Source organism: Bombyx mori, chromosome 6 (assembly GCF_030269925.1).
Source record: "Bombyx mori chromosome 6, ASM3026992v2".
Classification (NCBI taxonomy): Eukaryota; Metazoa; Arthropoda; class Insecta; order Lepidoptera; family Bombycidae; genus Bombyx; species Bombyx mori.
This window is the reverse complement of record NC_085112.1, coordinates 147,128-166,313: the sequence shown is the minus strand read 5'-3', so window position 1 is coordinate 166,313 and position 19,186 is coordinate 147,128. Positions and strand designations below refer to the sequence as shown.

The 19,186-nt window shown below is 42.0% G+C and overlaps 1 protein-coding gene across 2 annotated transcripts; it reads right to left on the bottom strand.

Annotated features, from left to right (window-relative positions):
- Nucleotides 1–3,870: 3,870 nt before the first annotated feature.
- On the bottom strand, nt 3,871–18,187 carry LOC101741386 (peptidyl-prolyl cis-trans isomerase G). 2 transcript variants are annotated; one of them, XM_038011818.2, is made up of 18 exons: nt 17,815–18,187; nt 16,993–17,098; nt 14,138–14,225; nt 13,680–13,709; nt 11,630–11,769; nt 10,989–11,106; nt 10,762–10,902; nt 10,450–10,522; nt 9,232–9,339; nt 7,990–8,062; nt 7,550–7,633; nt 7,135–7,197; nt 6,941–7,052; nt 6,678–6,848; nt 5,905–6,126; nt 5,549–5,633; nt 5,377–5,470; nt 3,871–5,293 (listed from the first exon to the last, which is right to left on the bottom strand). In XM_038011818.2, the coding sequence occupies exons 1-18, from the start codon at nt 18,007–18,009 to the stop codon at nt 5,205–5,207; spliced, it is 1,992 nt and encodes a 663-aa protein (XP_037867746.1). In that variant the 5' UTR covers nt 18,010–18,187; the 3' UTR covers nt 3,871–5,204. The 2 variants fall into 2 exon arrangements, with proteins under 2 accessions (XP_037867746.1, XP_037867747.1); XM_038011819.2 differs by having other exon boundaries at nt 10,762–10,899.
- Nucleotides 18,188–19,186: the final 999 nt, after the last annotated feature.

The following is a 19,186-nucleotide window of genomic DNA, read 5'->3' as shown; positions in this document are numbered from 1 at the left end:
TACCCTACTCATTCCGAACGACTAATCCAGATTATTTAATTCTGAGAGGCTGTTGGAGCTTGACTTTTTAATTAATTTTATCGTGCCTGGATTTGACCTCTCTGAGTGAACCTGGTCAGCTTCAGTGTATTATTATTCCCTATGGTCGGCGCGTCGAGCTGTTCCGGAGACCATAAGCTGCCCACCCTACACCACTGACGTCAACAGAAAACAACATCATATTGTTCATCAGTTTTCTTGACGCCCGAATTATAAGCTAGTATTTGATATAGTAATTAATTTAATTATTGTTATTCATATTAAATGGTTTCGATAGGAACGTTGTGTGCCTCACAGCGCTCAGGGACGACGGTGATCCCACTCTAACATTAAGAAACGGATTGTAAAATTTGGAGTATTTTTATTATCTATATCGTAGAACGAGTCTGTGGACTCGGCGAATACGGTTGGCGCCGGTGGCCGCCAAGGCTACATGTAAAATGTATGAAAATTGCGGGAAATATGCCGGTGGCGGCGTTTTGTGCATGTGCGGCGACGCTAACATAACTATGTTCGTCGGACTCAACTGCCGTTATGTCGTCCTTTATATGTTGTAGTATCATATCAGTTTGGTGGAAATATTTCTATACATACATTCTCTTGTACATTGCATGTAGTTTATAATCATAAATATTACTTACAAATACAAGCCTTGATACCTTGGAGAATTTTGACTATACCTAAAATGAATGAATGTTATTTTTTTTTATTGCTTAGGTTGGTGGACGAGCTCACAGCCCACCTGGTGTTAAGTGGTTACTGGAGCCCATAGACATCTACAACGCACTTCGATAAAGCGGCGCGACATGAGAACTCTCTTCTCGTGGCCGCCGGTAATTACATACCCGATCCTGTGGACCGAAGGGTCCCCGACCCTCCGGATCTATTAACGGTGCTTTTAGGTACCTCAAGCACCAGTCATCGTTCTTGTTGAACCCGTCGCTTACGACGAAGGGCTCGACGAGTAAATTAACCCTCAGACACAGCCCACTGAATTTCTCGCCGGATCTTCTCAGTGGGTCGCGTTTCCGATCCGGTGGTAGATTCTGCGAAACACGGCTCTTGCTAGGGTTCGTGTTAGCAACGTCATCAGGCTTGAGCCCCGTGAGCTCACCTACTAGTTAAGGCGACGCTGATATAGCCTCTCAAGGCTATCAGCTTAGGTAGGAAAAAAAAAAACATCTACAACGTAAATGCGCCACCCACCTTGAGATATAAGTTGTAAGCAATACCGTCTCTACCATAAGGGCACACGGGGCCCGTGCCCAGGGCCCCCATTCTCAGGGGGCCCCGAAAGACCGACAATTTCTGTCACACGTTTATTCTCAAAACATTTTTGTCAGGTACATTACACTTTTTTCACAAATCAGTAATCAGAAGGTATTTACAAGGCATATACTATGCCTATAATAAAAGATTTTGCTCAACAGAAATCCCAAAAGAAACCGTTATCGACAAAAAACCAGCAGCATTCTAATATCATTAATGACATAATATTATATCATACTGTATTTGATTACCTATAATAAATGGTCATAATAGGCTGCATTAAAAGTATCGGGAATGGAATATTTCCACTGTTCCTGTCATATTAAAATCATTTTAATTGAAAACTCCTTGGTTTAAAACCTCGAATACCATTTATTTATTTAAAAAAAGATTCTCTGTCTTCTCACGAGGTTTTGTCAAACTTGTTTAGTCGTTGAGAAAATGGAATTGACTCGAGAAAATTCAAGAGCGATGATTTATTATGACTTTCGAAGTGGTTTAACACAAAAACAGTGTGTTGACCGGATGATTTCTGCATTTGGTGATGAAGCCCCATCCAAAACCACAATTTATCGCTGGTTTGCTGAGTTTCAACGTGGACGTGTCAAGCTCAGTGATGATCCCCGTCAAGGTCGTCCAAAAACTGCAGTCACCCAAGAAAACGTTGATGCTGTGTGTAAGCTGATTAAGGAAGATCGACATGTGACATACTGCGAAATTCAGGCAACTTTAGACATTGGCATGAGTCAAATACAAATAATCTTGCATGAACAATTAGGTGTAAAAAAGTTGTTTTCCCGATGGATATCGCGTTCGCTCTGTGAAGAGCAAAAAGCGGCTCGCGTTACTTGGTGCGTCAGAACTCTCGAAAGATTCCACGCAGGATCCTCAAATGCTGTATACAACATTGTATCAGGTGACGAATCCTGGATATACGCGTACGAACCCGAAACAAAAAACCAGTCACGAGTTTGGGTGTTCGAAAATGAGTTAAAGCTAACAAAAATTGTTCGTTTACGGAGTGTTGCAAAAAAATGGTGGCCACGTTTGTCTCCAAAACCGGCCATGTTACGACTATTCCTCTTGAGGGTCAAAGAACGGTTAATGCAAAATGGTATGCTAGCATTTGTTTGCCACAGGTCGTTTCTGAACTCCGTAAAGAGAACTGCAACCGCCGCATCATCCTCCATCACGACAATGCGAGTTCTCACACCGCGCACAGAACAAGAGTTTTTAGAGCAAGAACACATAGAATTATTAGACCATCCGCCGTACAGCCCCGACCTAAGCCCTAATGATTTCTATACTTTCCCTAAAATAAAGAATAAATTGCGTGGACAGAGATTTTCATCACCTGAAGAAGCTGTCGACGCCTACAAAACGGCCATTTTGGAGACCCCAACTTCCGAATGGAATGGTTTTTTCAATGATTGGTTCCATCGTATGGAAAAATGTGTCAAATTTCTCGGAGAATACTTCGAAAAGCAATAAATACATTTTTAAATAGTAATGTTGTGTCACTTCGTTAATTCCCGAAATTTTCAGTGCCGCCCTCGTACTCAGTAAAAAAATGTTATTATAATTCGCTTTTTTTACTTTCCAAAAGGGCCTCAAATTCTTGTGTGCCCAAGGGTCCCTGCCTAGTTTAAGACGTCTCTGGTTGTAAGGTTTCAGTATAGTTACAACGGCTGCCCCATCCTTCAAACCGAAACGCATTACTGCTTGCAGAAATAGGCGGGGTAGTGGTATATACCCGTGCGGACTCACAAGAGGACCTACCACCAGTAATTACGCAAATTACAATTTTTGCGGATTTGATTTTTATTACACGATGTTATTCCTTCACCGTGGAAGTTAATTGATGACATTTTGTTAAGTACGTATTTCATTAGAAAAATTGGTACCCGCCTGCGGGATTCGAACACCGGTGCATCGGTCGATACGAATGCACCGGACGGACGTCTTATGCTTTAGGCCACGACGACTTACATTGACGATGTAAAAAAGGAAGTGGATCTTTTAATGGGAGTATGCAACAGCGACATTCTCTCCGGTGGTAGATTCTGCGAAGCACTGCTCTTGCTAGGCCCAGTGTTAGTAACACTCCGGTTTGAGTCCTGTGAGCTCACCTATACGTCAAGGAGAAGCTGAAATAGCCTCTCAAGGCTATCAGTGTAGGTAGGGAAAAAGAAAAGACATTCACGGTACGAGCCCCGCGCCGCCCGCCGCGGCACTCACTTGTCAGTGGACACGCGACTGTGGACCTTAGTATCTCCTCAGGTTCAAACGCAACAATAGCATCCTAGCACACATTTAGCACCTCCGACCAAAAAATAATTGATCTCTCAGTAATTATTCCCAGCAATTTCTTAAAAACTTATGAGGAAAATCTAATTACAAATTTATTTATAATCTTACTTGTGAATGAAGAGATTTCTTTCTGTAATTTATTGACTTCAATGTGATGTCTTCGTTTTAAAAGTGTAGCTTAAGGATAAGCACGAGGCAGAGGACGAGCCCGCGGCCGGGGTCGCCCGGGGTCACGAGTATAAATTAAACACGTTTCAGAGTTCATCAAGTTTATTGAACAGGACAGCGAGCTCCGCGGGAGGGCGCTCCGATACACTCGACACTCACCAATGTTAAACTGAGCACAGAGCAACCGTTCAACCTTTCATGAACATTCCCCCCGCCGCCGCGGACTATGTGAAGTGACACTTCTCGACTGCACGTACAGACGGGGGGGGGGGACATCCGCTTTACTATCGTGTGCCGCGCAAATGTGTGTTGTGGAGCGCCGCGGGGCTCGGCCTTCGTAGAGAAGTTTCACTTCTGTCGCGTGAGTTCAGTTAACACATGCATGTATCTATAATTAGTCACACTAAGGTCACACAGAACTATGTATTAAATGTCACCAAACTAACTTTAACTATTGTCATAAAACATTCAACACAAACATACATTATTTTGAATTCATTATGGATATTTAAAAAAAACGGAAGCGTGCTCTCGGAGTTCCACCACGATTTTAGTTTAATCCTACCGATAAATGAACAAAATTGAAAGCTGTTCTTAGTTTATTGGTCAGCACTTCATTAACAGCATTCTTAACGCGAATTACTTAATAAAATGATTTAATTAACAAACAATGTTCTCGAAGGAACTGGAGTCTTATACAATGACGTCACTCGTTTTACGGGGAAATTATTTGAACTGAAGTTTACCGCAGCGCACTCCAACCTATCATGCACAATTTTTAACTTAACCAAAATATGGTATACCCGGGTTGCAGGAGCTTATGTTAAACAAATAGGTGAATAATAATTATACTTATAAATTGGCACGCAAACTTCGATTGAAATGCACGAGGAAAAACGATTTAATTACCAAGTGGTAATTAAATCGGGTAAAGTTACAAAGTGTATATTGATAAAATTGTGAAACGACGAGTCATAACAACAACAAATATTTTAAAATTTAACGCGACAGCACGACGCGGCACGACGCAGCACCACGCGGCACGACGCGGCATCTCGCGGCACCACGCGGCACGACGCGGCACGACGCAGCACCACGCGGCACGATGCGGCACGACGCAGCATTACGCGACACGACGCGGCACCACGCGGCACGATGCGGCACCACGCGGCACGACGCGGCACGACGCAGCACCACGCGGCACGATGCGGCACGACGCGACGCGACATGAGGTTGCGAGGTTGCGCGGCGGCGCGGGCGGGCGGCGCTCCGGCAACGTGATCATTTGTTACGGAACCTTGTTTAACCGATTACTTGTCAGTGAATTTATTGAATTGGTGTTAGGATCTGGCGCCTCATTGATATAACTTTTGTATATTGCATCGGCCATATTTATGTAGAGTGACGTGTTGGTGCAGCTACACGCGGGGCGGGGCGCGGGCGGGGGCGCGGGGCGACGCCTCGGGCTCCGAGCCGGAAGACTCGCCGGCTTCCTTGTCTTTACTCACTAGAAATCAAAACATTTAATATGTTAATGTTTATAGATTCTACTTATTTAACGAATACCAGCGTGGAGGAGCGGGCCCGTACCTGCGGACGCCTTGTTCTCCCTGTTCTTTTGTCGAGACTTGATGAGACGGACGATCTCCATGAGCTCCTTGCGCGCCTCGTTCCGCTCGTCCTCCTGCGGGGAGCAACGGTCACCGTGAGACAGCACTGCGGCCCCCGCCCCCCTGTCCCCCCCCGCCGGGACGGTACTCACCTTCCGCTTGTCGTCCGGGCGGGCGGCGTCGGAGCCGGGCGCCTCTCTGGACCTCTTGCGATGGCGCTGTCGGGGGGAGCTGGACCTGAAACATACGGAGTCATCAGCAGTCAAGTGACAGGTACGTAATGTAGCACGAAGGACCGGCGACGTAACGCCACGCCGCGACACGACAAGCCACGCCACGACAGTCGTTCTCTAAGCTAAATGTAAATGATAATAACTATAAGGATTTAGGTCGCTTATATTTGAATAAGAGCAGTGCGGCGCAGTCGGCACTGGGTGCTGTGGCCGGCCCGGGCGGCGCGCTGCCGTCGCTGTGCGGGATGCTTGCAACCTGACTCGTAGTACCGAACCTGTCGTCGGAGCGCGACCGCCGCCTCCGGTCCCGCGCCCTGTCCCTGTCCCCCCGGCCCCTGTGTTCCCGGTCGGGGGTCCTGCGCCGGTCCGCGTCGCTCGGCCTGCGGTCGCGTCCCCTGGACTCGGAACGCTTGCGATGCTTGTCGTCTCTGTCGCTCTTGTGGCGGTCAGTTTTGTCGTCCTTGTCGCGGCGCTCAGCTCGCTCGAGCTCTTCTTTCCTATAAATTGTAACTTTATTATAATAATAATAAATTAACTACCGTATTTTAATTTTCGATTTAAAAAACACAAGCATATTGTAATAGATTCAATTTAAACAAACCGTTGAAGGTCTCTCAAAAATAGAACTTTACTTCTTTATTTTATTATTTATTTATTTAAAGTTGATTTTGCCGTAGCGTGCGCTGTCCCGGACGGCTCGTTGTCCGGTGTAGCGACTGGCTCACTCGTCAAATAGCGAACAATGATCAATTCGCGGTAGAAATAGACAGGGCGGGGCCACCTTCCCGTGGGAGCTCTCGCCGGTACATGCCCGTCAGCATCTCAGGCCCGCGGCACGTCGACAAGACGTGAACATTATTACAGCGGAGGGGGGCGCGTGATGTACTTGAGACTGCCCAGATAAAGGTCCCCCACTAAACGACTCCCCTGGCTTCTCGTCCGACGCTCGGTCCGCGCCGAGAGCTGCTGTCTGAGCGCCGAGGTCGCAGCACAGTTCCTCCCGTACTCCGCTTCAAAATACTGTCACAAAGTTATGATAAATAATGACCTGGTGTCGGTTGCCTTCCTGTCCCTGTGCAGCGAGTAGCGCAGCAGCGTGACGGGGTCGTAGGGCGCGGCGGGGTCCGGGGGCGCGGCGGGGGGCGCGGGGGTCACGGCGGAGGGGAGGCGCGGGGGGAGGTCGCGCCGGGCGTCGCGCGGGGGGCGGTAGCTGTCGCGGCTGGAAAACATTCATGTTATTTTTTGTTTCTTGCCCTCGTCCCACTAGATCCCGGTATATATAGTTCTTGAGGTGACAGAAGGGCTACCGACCTGTCCTCCCCGTGCTTGGGGTTGACTCCGAGCGCCAGGGCGAGTTTCTCTGCCCGGGAGGACGTCCTCGTCGGGGAGCCTTCATTTTTGCGTTTCCGGAAGTTATGTTCATCTGCTCACGAGAAATCGTAACATTAGATGTTGTGTGGGTGGGGGGTAGCGGGGGGGCGCGGAGTAGGGGCGGCGGCACTGACCGTCGTGCTCGGTGTCCGCTTCGAAGTCCAGCGCGTTGTAGTCCACGCGCTCGCCGCTCGCGTCTGCACATGACACATTCAATTAACTATATTTGTTTTACCATATAATAATTCCAATATTTTTTTATTATTATTATTGTTAAATCTCTGTCGATATATTAATGTAATGCATGCTGTGATTGCCTCTAATTAGAATTGCAGTTAGCAATTGTTCTATACATGTCAATGTTATTTTATGTCTTAATGTAAACCCTGTTGGTAATCCTTAAATAAATAAATTACTTATAATAATTTCAGTATTCATATATTTTATTTAGTTTGTCTTTTTTGAAATACGAATGACTATAATTTATTAATATATAAACAAAAGCAAATTAGTTGGGTAGAAAGAAATGTAGAATGATATGCAACTGACCGGCGGCTCCTCCCTTGGGCGCGGGGTGGGGCGCGGGGTGGGGCGCGGGGTGGGGGGCGGGGCGCTCGGGGGTGCCGCCCTCCTCTGTGCCACGAACATTAAATACAAAGTTAGCGTCGTGCAGTCCCAGGAGTCCCACACGAGAACACCGACTATACTAATTAACTATTAAATGGGCAACACAAATAATGTGATAGAGAATCATTAGATTAGAGAGTGTATCATGAGGGTTGAAGTCTACGTCTCGAGCGGTCTCCAGCGGTGGTCACGTGATGCGTTCATCAAGAAAGGGGACCGCAGGAGATCATGTTTTGATGGTAAGTTATTTTTATTTCTCTGTCAATATTTAAAGTAACAAGACTCGTCTGACTTGTGAAATTGAAGTCAAGCATAGATTATATAAAAGGCATGATTTGTAAATAAACAGAGTGAACACGCACCGGTGTCGGCGCGGGCGGGCCGCTCCCGGCGCGCCGCGCGCTGCTCGCGCTGGGCTCGCTCCCCCTCGGCGCGCTGACACACAATTGCAATCATTAATTGCGCCGGCGCACGCGCACGTGGCGTTACATTACGTAGACTCACGAGCGCTCATCGTTGCCAGTCTGAGCGTAACGTGGACGTGAATGGTCGCGGTTGATTTACGCACTCATACCGCTGCCTACTGTTAAGTACTCTCCACAAGCCTCGTTTGAAGAAGGACATGTCATAGCGCTCGGGAAACACCGTGGAGGGGAGCTCATTCCATAGTCGGATGGTACGTGGCAGAAAAGATCTCGCACTGTGGATAAACGCAGTGGTTCTAAATAGTATGGATGAACTCTACTCCGGTGGCGGGCGCTGCGATGGTACAAACGAGATGGTGGGATCATCTCAAACAATTCCGCAGAGCAATCCAGCATCTTTATTTATTTCCATTATAATGGGGTTTCGAGAGCTAAATATGTATAACATGTAAATGAGATTTATTTGAATATTGTCTGACCAAATATTGTCTATATAGCCTTTCAGAAGTTACAAAAAATATATATTTCAACCTTGAAACAGACAAAATGATAATATAATGAATCAGAATACGATTTTATGAATTTTTTTATTTTTTATTTACCATATTAAGTAAAGTTTAAATCACAGGCACGCTCACGTCTCCTTCGAACTTGTATTATACATTGTTTTTTATTTATTTATTGCTTAAATGACTGGATGAGGTCACAGCCCACCTGGTGTTAAGTGGTTACCGGAGCCCATAGACATCTACAACGTAAATGCGCCACCCACCTCGAGATATAAGTTCTAAGGTCTCAGTATAGTTACAGCGACTGCCCCGCCCTTCAAACAGAAACGCATTACTGCTTCACGGTAGAAACAGGCAGGGTTGTGGTACCTACCCGTGCGGACTCACAAGAGGTCCTACCGCCAGTAATTACGCAAATTATAATTTAGCGGGTTTGATTTTTATTACATGATGTTATTCCTTCACAGTGGAAGTCAATTGTAAACATTTATTGCTGAGTACGTATTTCATCAGAAAAATTGGTACCCGCCTGCGGGATTCGAACACCGGTGCATCGCTTCAACACGAATGCACCGGACGTGTTATCCTTTAGGCCACGACGACTTGCGAATGCTAATAAGATACATAATTGAATAAGTTTATTAAGTGTGGTGTGGACGCCTCTGCTCACCTCGAACTCGGACAGCTTGATGATGCGGCGCTGCGCCTGGCGCCAGTGCGGCGGCGTGCCCGAGCGCGAGCGGGAGCGGGAGCGGGAGCGGGACGGCGTGCGGTACCGCTGCAACAGAGACCGCGTCCTGAGCCGCCGGGGGCTACACTTATATTAGCTCCTTACATATGAAATTGGCGTTTTGTACCGAAGGAATATAAAGTCAATTTTTTTTTGTAAAATAAATTTAATTAATCAAAATATGTACCGTTGTTATCTATGCACTTTTGCCATCTCATAGGTAGGCATTTGCTTCAAATGGATTAATACAGTTTTATCATTTACCCCGAAGCCTGCAGTTATCTCTGAAGTGCTTTGTGATGGATTTGCTTCCACAATAATCCATAATTCTTCATTTTCCACATTGGACTCCGACCGTCTATGGGGTTGGTTCTGAATATCGAAATTTCCAGAACGAAAACGTTGAAACTAAAAATGTACCGCGCTTCTTTTGCGGCTCCAACGCCGGACACATCATTCATCCTTCGAGCTGTGTCTGCAGCACTGCGTACTCGTAACTATACCGATACTTCATGTTGTTCATGGTGCGGTAATAAGCGACGCCAAAGGAAAAAATAATGAGGAAAAAACAAATGACTGTTTTCAAAATTCATATGTAGCAACTAAATGAATTTATAAATTTGAATTTGTAATTCTTAAACAAAGGGGAGATGTTTCAGATCAAAGTGGTCAGTACGACAAAACGCTAATTTGATATGTAAGGACTTAATATTAGGGGCTAAAGTATGAAATTGTAGATTTGTACAGAAAAAATTATATTGGTTTTTTTTTTTCATTTAACATATTTATTTAAATAAAATATCTACTATAATTATCTATACATTGCTGCCATCTAATAGGAAACGAGCTGTTTCTGCAGCGTTAGTTCCGCGTCGGATCTCGTATTCAAAAATCACTCGAATTTTCGAAGTATCGTATCTTTCTTGTCTGAGCTGAATACAACAAACAACTGAAAGTCGATAATCGAATGTTGCACATTTTTTAAAAGAAGAACCTCATAGGTACCGTTTGAAAAAAGTTGCACTCGAAATATCAAACCATGAAGGTTCTGTGTCAATTCGAAGTACCTATTACAGTAGAACGGCAATTTCATACTTGCTCCCCCATCACACCCGGGTGCGGGCCCGCGGGGGCGCGGAGCCGGTGGAGCGTACTTACAAAGACTCCTCTCCCCTTGATGATCCTCCCGCTGCGGGTGTACACGTTCCGGTCCCTCTCGCGGTACCGGCCTCTGGACCACAACACAAGTCAGTAAGCGACCTCCTTGCACTACATTTGTACTTGGGGGGGGGGGGGGGGTCTCACCCCTCCGCAATAAAATTGTGCAAGTTTTGTAAAATTTAAACAGAGACGAAATTAAATAAAAGTATTTTTATGTGTTAGTTGTTCTCATTCTAATTAATTTATGCTTTATAGTTAAGTTTAAAAAATATGTGAACATGACGTGGCGTGAAGTGAATTGTCTGGCACCTGTCCCGAGCGGGGTCGCGGGCGGGGTCGCGGCGGGTGGCGCCCTCGGGCCGCAGCAGGAAGCTGTGCGGGGGCACGGCGGGGATCTCGCGCGGGTCGAGCGGCGTGCTGAGCGCCAGCGGGTGGCCGGGCTCCTCCCTGCTGACGTCACAAGGCGCACGAGATGGTACAGAGCCGTCGGCCGCACTTTGTACTTGTGTTATAGCCGCCTGAATACAATATAATACCTCTTTTTTTCTTTCTTTTTCTCCTTTTTTTCTTTTTTCTTCTTCTTATCTTTCTTCTGCGACGGGTCAGACTCGGCTTCGCTCTCGTCTTTTTCCATCTCTTGTTTTCGCTTTTTTACTGTTGATAAGAATATTTACATAGAATGATTTTTTAATGCTCAGTTGTATGGACGAGCTCACGACTCACCCGGTGTTAAGTGGTCACCGGAGCCCATAAACATCAACCAAGTTAATACCGCCCCTCATTTTGAGGCATGAGTTCTAAAGGTCAGAGCTCATTTTATGCGGACGTAGGCAGTGCGCAGTCCGGTGGCGCTCCTGTGGCGCTGCGGTGGCGCTGCGGTGTCCCCATACAGGTCCACATAAAGAATGCTACGCGCGCGAGGCGGGGCGGTGCGGAGTGAGTGCCGGGCGACTCTAATGAGCTCTGACCTTAAGTCTGAGTTTTTACAGCCGCTGCCCCATCCTGCAACCTACCCGGATACACAAGAAGTCCTACCACCAGTAATTACGCTAATTATAATTTTGTGAGTTTGATTTTTACTACACAATGTTTATTCCTTCACCACGGAAGTCAATCGTGAACATTACATTAGTGAAGTCTCCAAGATGTACTGTAAGTGGTCAAGGACGGAACGTACCGGTCTTGATCTTGACGAGCTCTCCGCAGTTGACGACGAGCACGTCCTGCAGCGGGCGCGCGTTGCGGTCCACGGACAGCGCCTCCAGCTGCCGCACCAGCGCCGCGCCCCCCACCACCGACCCGAACACTACGTGCACACTGACAACCGACGCTCTCTTACTAGTCTTGTCCTCGGATACACTTCATAGCCCAGAGAGCTTGCAGAGAGCTTGCGTAGAGCCGCAACTCCACCGACTCTGTGCGGCAGCTTGCATTCTTTCAATTAACGACGTACATAGTTTTGAATACATTTTTTCTTACTAATTTATACCTTGTATAATTTACAGGAGCGCTATTGTCGGTGGCGGTTTAGTTGATAGCTTGCCACAGGTATATGTAACGGAGTGAGAAGTGATCACAACAATTGAGACTTCGATGGTAGTGTGGGCGCGAGCACCGGCCAACGAACCCAACTCTTCTAATTGAATTTGGATTTACATTAATATGCGAGTGGACATTTTTGTAACCATTTTTTTTATAAAATTTCCTTAAACGGTTGATTTAAATATTGGTCAATCTAGACCAGAGGTTCCCAACCTTTTTTTTCTCATAGATCACTGTGGCGGGTAGCCATCATACAACGCAAGATAATTGACAGATGCCTGAATCTCGCTTACGACATTTTCAAGATAAAGCGCATATATACAAGTTCCGAACAACAACATTAGGACCGTCGGTCTACCGAGCAATATCATCCGCTCGGTGGAAGATCTTCCCTTTGTCGTATATTTCTACAACTGGTGACCCCGACGTGATTCATCATCAGCGCATCAAGAACTTCGGCTACCACAATCCCCGCATTCTCGCAGATAAAAGCAAGTCATCGACAGTCGTCCCACAGCAAGCCAGCATCGCAGCCGACTCACCGCGCTTCCTGGCCCTACGGCACGCACCTACACTGCCTCATCGCACAGCATTCAAGCTCAGTCTCGACTCACCGCAGACTTCGAGCAGCACTGGCGACAATCACGCAGCATTCAAGCTCAGTTTCGACTCACCGCAAACTTCGAGCAGCACTGGCACTTGCAAGCTAATCTCAGCACGGACAACGATAACTAAAATATATGACACGACCTCTAGTCTCGGAGGGGAGTGATGTGGCGGGTAGCCATCATACAACGCAAGATAATTGACAGATGCCTGAATCTCGCTTACGACATTTTCAAGATAAAGCGCATATATACAAGTTCCGAACAACAACATTAGGACCGTCGGTCTACCGAGCAATATCATCCGCTCGGTGGAAGATCTTCCCTTTGTCGTATATTCCTACAATCACTTTCAAAATTTAACTGGTTCCAGTGGACCCCTGCGGCTGCACCATTTCTGCCGTATTCCCAAAACTCGACAAAAAATGTGAAGATTAAATCTGACTATGGAAAGCGTTGAAACTGAGTTCCGACTACGAATTAGTAATTTTCGAAAAAAAGGGGAGAATTGATTAGTTTAGTAATTAATTGTGTTGTAAGAGGATGTCAACAGTCAACAAAAGAAAGTTGACAAAAAAAAAAACAATATTTCATTAGGAAAACTCCCCATTCGGAAACAATCTGCACCAGGGGTCGGCAACCTCGGCCTTCGGACCACATGCGGCTCTTTGGATATGAAGCTGGCTCTTTAGTTCCATACGCAAATATTATTTATTTTACCAAAAAATAACGTTTAAAAATTGTTCTGAATCGACTGACGAGGATTGGGCACTATTTCTATCTGTTAGCCCATTGTTGTAAGTAAATGTTTGTTTTTATTATTTGCTTAAATAATAAGTGATTATCTAATAATGCCATTTATATAATCTAATTTGTGGTAAAAAAACACTACTTATATAAGAATAAATATATATTTTTCTTATGAAATTTATTTATGCAAGTACTATTTATTGTTGGCAAGAAATTTTTTTGTGGCTCTTTAAAACCTTTGAGATTTGTAATTTTTGACTCTTGTGACTCAAAAGGTTGCCAACCTCTGATCTAGACCAACAGAGCTGCGAGTCGGTTGTGGATACTCACTTGTCGAGATGCGGCGCCGGCTGTGTTGTTCTACAACACACAGAACAGAACAACAATGGCGGCGGCGCCCCACCGCCGCGGCGCCGCTGGCTGGCCCGCGCAGACTCCTCGCAGAGAGCCACCTGACCGGTCTATAGCCTTCATTGCTGATGTCCATGAGAGACGGCGCCGACTTCCCACCAGACGGGCCAGACGGCTATCTTTGCAGGTAATACAAATATTTATATGATCGTGATGACTGCTGCATGTTGACATGAAAAAAGTGCAAAATATATTATTATTTGTAATCCCAGCCAAACTGTGTGACCTTTGTTTTCATTAACACCCTTGCAACCTATCACATAACTGAGGTAATAAATAATACTAATAGTTTTAAAAATTAGTTTTTGTTTACATTCTTACTGTGAATTTAATTTTGTTGCTTGTAACTGTCTTACCCACTCCTCTCCACAACTTACATAAAAAACTGTGACCCATTGGTATCCTTTCCTCTGTTTGCCATTGACAATAACAATGGCCTATCATGTTTCAGCTCAAATGTCTCATCTAAAATGTAAACATTTTTTTGCCATTAATTTTAAATCAAAGTTTTTAAGTTTTCCTGTAGTTAATATTTAAGTCTTACTCAAAGGGAATTATATAGTTTGTATAATTTCCTTTGACTGAGACTTCCTCCTGGAAGTTTGTTTTGAATTTTTCTTAACATATAGAACAAATTATCAAATTTTATTAATTTATTTCGACCCATGGTGATATGAAGATTTATTTCTTTTAAATTTATTTATATTATTATTTGAGAAAAATATTTTAATTAAAAACTTTACAATGTTTATATTAAATCTAAGAACATAACTGTCCTGCCAAAAAAGAAATTGTTTGATATCCCATACATCTATCTATATTTGTTAAGAAATCTCAAAGCTCTACATTACATGCAACCCATTTTTTATGTATTTTTATGGTTTATCTTTTTTACTTTTCGTTAAGTAACAATGAGCACATGACTGCATGACATTGGTATTAGACGGTTTCCAAAACCCACTGATATCATGATGTCAATGTTATTTCCCAACTATACCATACTATCTGCCTATTTCTGCTGCAAAGCTTAAAACTAGCTAGGCCTTGAATTCATTTACTGTGCAGCATTTATCTATGTAAATTGAAATGAGTATTTAAATGTATGTTCATATAATAATAATATAATAATTACTGGGAACAAATAATGCAGTCATCCAGCCGAATAATAGGATTCCCTGTGTTTAGGATACCAGAGATTGACATAAGATATTTATATATGTTTAAATATAATATGACGGATTAAGCTGGTATTATGACGTTTTTAAAATGATGACATCATCATTATCATGTCTTGTGACAGTGACAGTAATTAAGACTCAATTTTTCAATGAATTTTATTTATTACATTTGAGGTGCACAACTATAGCAACAGAGAGCTCTGCCCCGTTCGACTGCACGAGCCAAAATGTGTTGTGGGACAAAAGTAATTCATATTTATAGTAGAACAATAGGGTAATTTGTTCATTAATTTTCCAGAAAACAGTAATAAACATTTCGTAACTTGTTGAAATGTTGGACTTATAAAAATTATCCAACAATTTTAACATATAGATAATAAACACCTACACAAAGAGCAAACAAACCTGTTCATCACACAAATGTTTGCCTATTTGCAAATTTGCCCTATGTGCAAATCAAACCCATTACCCTCAACTCATCAGTCAGATTTTAACCACTGCACCACTGAGTCAGTTTGTCCTCTATGCATTTCTAAACTGTTGCTAATTGTGATGAAATTTGGCACAGTTATTGTTAGCAGTCCAGAGGTTTAATAGCTATTCATTTAAATAGTTTCAAGAAAAAAATGTTTTTCAAACAATTAAAAAAAATTAAAGCAGGGTGTGCTCAGTGGTGTGGATTAGGAATGGGTAATATCGGTTTTGCCGCGTATCGAATCGTATCTATATATCGAGGATCAATATCGGATATTGAATCTATATATTTTCTGAATCTATATATTGATGGATGCTAGTAGATTTTCTCGATTCATGATATTTGAGATTTGAAACGATACGATGATATAGTATTGTAGTAGATATAGATTCAAGTCAACGTTATACGGTTGGTTTTCTGATATCAATTTATAATAATAATATGATTTTAAAGTAATAAAAAGAACATGAAAATAAAAATATCAAAAAAACTTTCCTTCATGCTTTTACCAGGCTTAGGACCGGCTACATTATTTTCAGTTTTTAGTATTTTGTGTCTTAATTTAAAATTACAAAATATACCAAAAGAGTGTAGATTAGGTAGAATATTTCATAATACTAAATACATATATTTTAGGTAACATTCGCGATTTCGTTCGCGCCTAAGGTACCTAACGTGAGTATTGCCTAGATGAAGTCTCGAGAAAATATCGGAGACGTATTTAGAAGTTCATTTGATAATATTTATACATCATACACTACAAAATTAATTCAGAAATTTTATTATTTACTAAGTTTATGTTAAAATAAAAGTTTCTAAACTTTCAAAAGTTTAATACAAACACAACAAATAAACTCAATTATTTGGATTTAACTAAAAATAGAAAAATGTGTACTTTAAAAATCAAATACAAAAAACTTTTAAGTATTTATAAACACTTGTCCAAAAATTTTAGTTCAAGGTCAAAGCGCGTGAAATTAAATTCAACGGTGCAAATAGGCTATACTGCATTCTAATTAGGGTCGAAAGTTGAAACTTTTTTCCTAAATTGTATCCTGCTGATACTCTAAGAATAATCTACAGACGTATGGACTTAAATATAAGGTTTATAATTGTATGGATAATGCCTGTTTCTGTTTCATTCATCATATGTGAGTGAGCGCACGATAGGGATATCGTCCGCTCACTCACTCTGGCCGATTCGATACGAACCAAACGAATATTGCTGATATTCACGAATCGGTACGATATGCCGATGCGCATCACATCGAGCAATATCGTGTATCGGCTGATATCGTTTTATAGATTTCGATTCACGAATCGGTCCGATATGGCGATGCGCATCACATCGAGCAATATCGTGTATCGGCTGATATCGATATATAGATTTCGTGCGGGGCGATATCGGATTCAACGATATTGCTGCGATATATAGATATTGAATCTATATACGATTTATATCACCCACTCCTAGTGTGGATTGGGAGAGGCCTATGTCCAGCAGTGGATGACTGTGGGCTGTTGATGATGATGATGATGATGTGATCTGGTTTTACATGGATTAATAAAGTTGAGTTACCTTCAAAAGTACCACCGTAAATAGACTCTCCTCCAGTTCCATTGGCATTTGTGAAATCTCCTCCTTGTATCATGAAGTCTTTGACTACTCTATGAAACACCATGCCCTGAAGAACAATATTAATTTTGATTGCTAAATTCAACTAAATAACAGTAATTTAGAATACAATAAATATGCGGAATGCTGCTGATAAATAGCAGAATCAAATTTACAAGAACACTGCAATCAATATAGACTGAAAACAGTTCAGTGACTTTACTTTTTTCAAGCTCTCTTAGAAGCTCACAGATAAAAAATTTAAATCAGTGTAAATGGTCTAGCAAGCTCCTTAACCTCCTCCCTTTAGTTCTTGCCACTTGCAGGTGTTCTACAATTTTCTTCACACTACAGTGTGACAATTTTTAACATAGCATAAGAAGAAATAATCTACTAAATCAACATAAAATTAAGGATAAGTTTTTATCTAATTGATTTAGTTATTAGTATTTTTTATTGAAACGTTAATAATTACTTTTGTGATTATTGTAATATTACTGTGTGAGAAACGACCAGCATTTCCACCTGTCATGCTTTATAGGAACTGTTCCATGACACCTGATATACTTGAGACTTTCATACAAATTGTATGTTTTTAATCTAGACTCAGCCGCTATGTACATATCATTTTGCAACACTTCTTTTTAATTATTCAAGTCGCTATAGGTCACCGTTATCTAACTCCTGTAAATTTGCATGAATGTTCTACCTAGAATTACCTCTTAGATTGAGTTAAAACATTACAATAATCAATATTAGAAAAACAATAGTGTAGTTTTCGGTCACCTTATAAGTGAGTGGTTTGCCAGTATTTTTTCCAATGCCCATCTCTCCAGTGCATAAAGCCCGGAAGTTCTCCGCGGTCTTCGGAGCCACCTCATTGAACAGCTCGAACACTATTCGACCGGATGGCATACCGCCGATCGAAATATCCATGAACACACGATCTCTCGGTTTCTTATCCTCACCGTCTACCGTCATGATTAAAATCCACTTTAAAGGTCTTCACAAATTCACAGAAAGTTAATTTTATGAAAATTAATTGTATGAACACTATAAACAATGCCGAATTGATTAAACGTATGTATGTTGCATTAAATTTAACCAATGGCTTATGGCACATTGAGTGTTTAATCTATGATCATAGATTATACACTCTATGATGGTATATTGCACCACAGACAAAATATTATAGCTAATACCCATAGAGTTAGGTACTTACTCCATGCGTAGGTACTTATTAACTCCATGCTCCATGCTAATACCTAACTATGTGTATTTTTTTAAGAGATTTTATGACCTGGTAACTAAGACCTTTAATTCATGTCTTATTTTAATATATATTCTTCTTTATATGAAAAATGATAATATGGAGTGAAATGAAATGAAGATGATTAATTTAAGGCTTTAATTAACTGGGATGAAATTAAATGAAATGAGATGATATGGGATGAAATATAATCTCAGTAAAATAGTGATCATTTACTGAGATTTTTTCAGTGGACTTTTTGGAGGATCCCGAGAAGTTACATCCACCGACTTTGTTTCATTTTCCCACATTTGTGCACTTTCACAGATATTAAACGGTTAATAAACCACCGTTATTACACATTTATTAGAATGTGTAATAGATTTTAGAAATTAGATTGAAAAGTGTTGGAAGGTCGTGATGCTGTCCACGTATAATTGTCTATGATGCACTGCATTTGAATTTGAATTAAGTTCTTTTACTTTTGATGTGCGGTGTCATTCTGAAATACATTTTCTCTTATACAAGAAAACACAATGTTTCTTATTTACGTTTTAATTAATTGCTATTGCCGCTAATCCACCTATCAAAAAGTAATTTGATTGATAATTAATTTGATTAATGTAGTCATTAAGTCTGCAAATGAGAGTACGAAGTGAAATGAAATGAAGTTGATTAATATTATAAAAAATGGCTTTAAATTACATGAAGTAATATGAAATGGGACTAAAAAATAAAATGAATTCTCTTTAAAAAATAAAGTCTCGGCAAAATTATTCAATATTTTTTCATTTTCCCACATTTGTGCACTTTCACTGACACTAAACAACAAATAAACCACGGTTCTTATATATTTAAACCCTAAGAAACACTAAATTAAAAAAATAAACTGATGTAAACATTTTACTT

Coding starts and splice junctions, on each gene's coding strand:
- LOC101741386 (XM_038011818.2), bottom strand. CDS start 18,009: ATGACGGTAGACGGTGAGGATAAGAAACCGAGAGATCGTGTGTTCATG. Junction 14,226..16,992: donor TTACGGTGGTACTTTTGAAG/GTAACTCAACTT, acceptor TTTACATTTTAG/ATGAGACATTTGAGCTGAAA. Junction 5,294..5,376: donor GGAGAACAAGGCGTCCGCAG/GTACGGGCCCGC, acceptor TTTGATTTCTAG/TGAGTAAAGACAAGGAAGCC.